Source organism: Borostomias antarcticus (genome assembly GCF_949987555.1).
Source record: "Borostomias antarcticus genome assembly, chromosome: 19".
Taxonomy (NCBI): Eukaryota; Metazoa; Chordata; class Actinopteri; order Stomiiformes; family Stomiidae; genus Borostomias; species Borostomias antarcticus.
In genome coordinates this window covers 6,387,475-6,389,878 of record NC_140252.1, presented here as the reverse complement: position 1 = coordinate 6,389,878, position 2,404 = coordinate 6,387,475, and the positions used below count along the sequence as shown (strand labels likewise).

At 44.2% G+C, this 2,404-nt stretch overlaps 1 protein-coding gene across 1 annotated transcript; it reads left to right on the top strand.

Moving 5' to 3' along the window:
* Positions 1–258: 258 nt before the first annotated feature.
* On the top strand, positions 259–1,749 carry alkal2a (ALK and LTK ligand 2a; the record flags this gene model as incomplete). The annotated part of the gene is made up of 4 exons (XM_084453942.1): positions 259–566; positions 963–1,051; positions 1,215–1,295; positions 1,465–1,749. 4 exons carry the CDS (start codon positions 259–261, stop codon positions 1,527–1,529), a joined length of 543 nt encoding a protein of 180 aa, XP_084310068.1. The 3' UTR covers positions 1,530–1,749.
* Positions 1,750–2,404: the final 655 nt, after the last annotated feature.

Genomic DNA, 2,404 nt, shown 5'->3' with positions numbered 1-2,404 from the left:
TTAGTAGGCTATTGACTGCTTGTAGACAGATTTGATATTCGGATTTAGACTTTATGGACACTGACAGGATGTAGGCAGGTAGGCTAACTGACCCGGTGTAATGATACATGATCTAGAGGGGCAGGAGATAAGCAAATAATGCAATGGTTTTGTGCGTTTTAGGGCATTTCGGTTGTGACCAAAGTCTTGAAAACTCGTGTCTCGTGAAAGTTTCGGCAGCGACAGAGAAGGAGTGATTTTTCTCAGCCTGCGGTAGCGATGAGCGGACTGCGCAAGCCTGTAATTATGGGGCTCGTGCTGTTGATCTGCACTACTACCGGCCACTGCGCGGAGAGCGCGAGCGCCGCGGCGTCCACCACGGTGGCGAAGAATGACGAGAGCCTCAGGCGGATAGCGGACATCGTGAACCACGTGGAGGAGAGACGGAGCGAGAGCGCCGCAGAAACAATATCCCAGTTGACTTCGAGGAAAGAATCCCCGGTGGAGCCAAAGGATTTCCGCAACCTCAAATCAGATAGCGGGGATCAAATAATTGGTGAGCTCCACGTTTACAGCTGGGCGGAAGCGTAGCCCCCCTTAAGATGTTGTAGGCCTATAACATATCTAAGTGGTGTAGTATAAAAATATATATAAAAACACTATAAAACCGTAATCGCTTAGAATTAATGTAGCCTATCATCCAAATGTTAAACAGTGAGAGAATGTTAAGCTTATGGAGTGTATAGAACGTTAACGTCACTCAGGTTTGAGGGGGATCACTTTTTAATCCTTTATTTAACCAGAGAAAAAACACATTGAGACACATTTACATCTCATTTACAAGTGATCCCTGGCCAAGAAGGCAGCATACACAATTTCATACTTAGCATACAAAAGAAATACAACACATGCGGTAGCCTACATTAACAGGTAGAGGGAAAAAAAAAGCATAAAATATCTTAAAAGAACAGGCTTGCTAATAGTTGGTGTAAAACTAAATCTACTCTGTCTCTTACAGAAATTTTCCCCAGAGATCTCAGAAAGAAAGAGAAGTTTCTAAAACACTTAACAGGTGAGATGCAGCCTACTTGTATGTGGTTTGTGTATGGGTGTGTGTGTAAGAGAGAGAGAGAGAGAGAGAGAGAGAAACAGTGAGAGGGATAGGGGCAGTTGTGTGTGGTGCTAGTGACAGAGAATAATCCTGTATGTATTCATTCAGACTTTCTTTCTTCCAGGTCCTCTGTACTTCAGTCCGAAGTGCAGGAAGCATGTATACAGGCTCTATCATAACACAAGAGACTGCACAATACCTGCATGTAAGTTCTACTTTGCAACCCCCTTGACATCCATGAGTTACATTTCCATTAGTTGCATGAAGCGTTTACATGCGCAGCACATGAAGTTCTGGATGACTAGCTGTGGGGAGGGTCAGGGGTGTCTTGCAAGCATTCATCTTTACTACATATCGTCTGTTTTCCTTTCCAGACTTCAAAAGATGTGCACGTCTTCTCACACGATTAGCAGGCAGCCCACGATGTACAGAGGGGTAGCACAAACAGGTAGGCACAGATTAATATTACAAACCATACAAATGTTTGTTCCATAGCTAAAAGGCTTGATATTTTTATTCCAGTAAAGCATTGTATGTTATAGGCCTAAAACATGCATATCAAATGGATTTAAGGTCAATAGATCTAAGTGGGCAAAATGTTCCTGATGTGAATTACCATGGGCATGGGAATATACATTATGCTTGTGTCTGTATTTCAACTAAATATATGGCAAATGATTTAATGTACAGGTATCAAGTTTACTATAGACCCAAACCTTCTTAGTCAAATTGTTAAAATCCGCACCATGCATGCTGTGTCCACACAGTTATTTGAACACAGCACAAAGTGAAGATCTGTAACAAATCATGTCTGTCTCTAACCATTTTTCCTGGTGATTTCAGACAGGAAAGAATTTTTCGATTGCTGCCAAGTACAAGAAAGCACTAAATTTCACTTCCTCTCCCTTGCAGGTTGAAGCCAAACCGGAGCTATCCAGAAAAATAAAAAAGTGCCTTGGACAATAACAGGGAAACCAAACAAACTCCAAATAGTCACGTCCGCCATTACGCACAGCGTCCCTCACCAGCGAGTTGTCTTACTAAGGCATGGATTACAGTCCCACTCATACAGGCCCTCCGGGGCCCGACCTGCCTGCTGTCCACCTGCCTGTCCCTTCAGGAGGACGCTACCGTCCACCTGCCTGTCCCTTCAGGAGGACGCTACCGTCCACCTGCCTGTCCCTTCAGGAGGACGCTACCAGACACAGACACAGATATTGAAGGTGAAGAGAAAAGTAACTGCAGGGAAAAAAGTGGCAGACAAAAGCCACAACCAATTTGGGGCCGTACCCCTGCTGGCTGCCAATAAAGAAG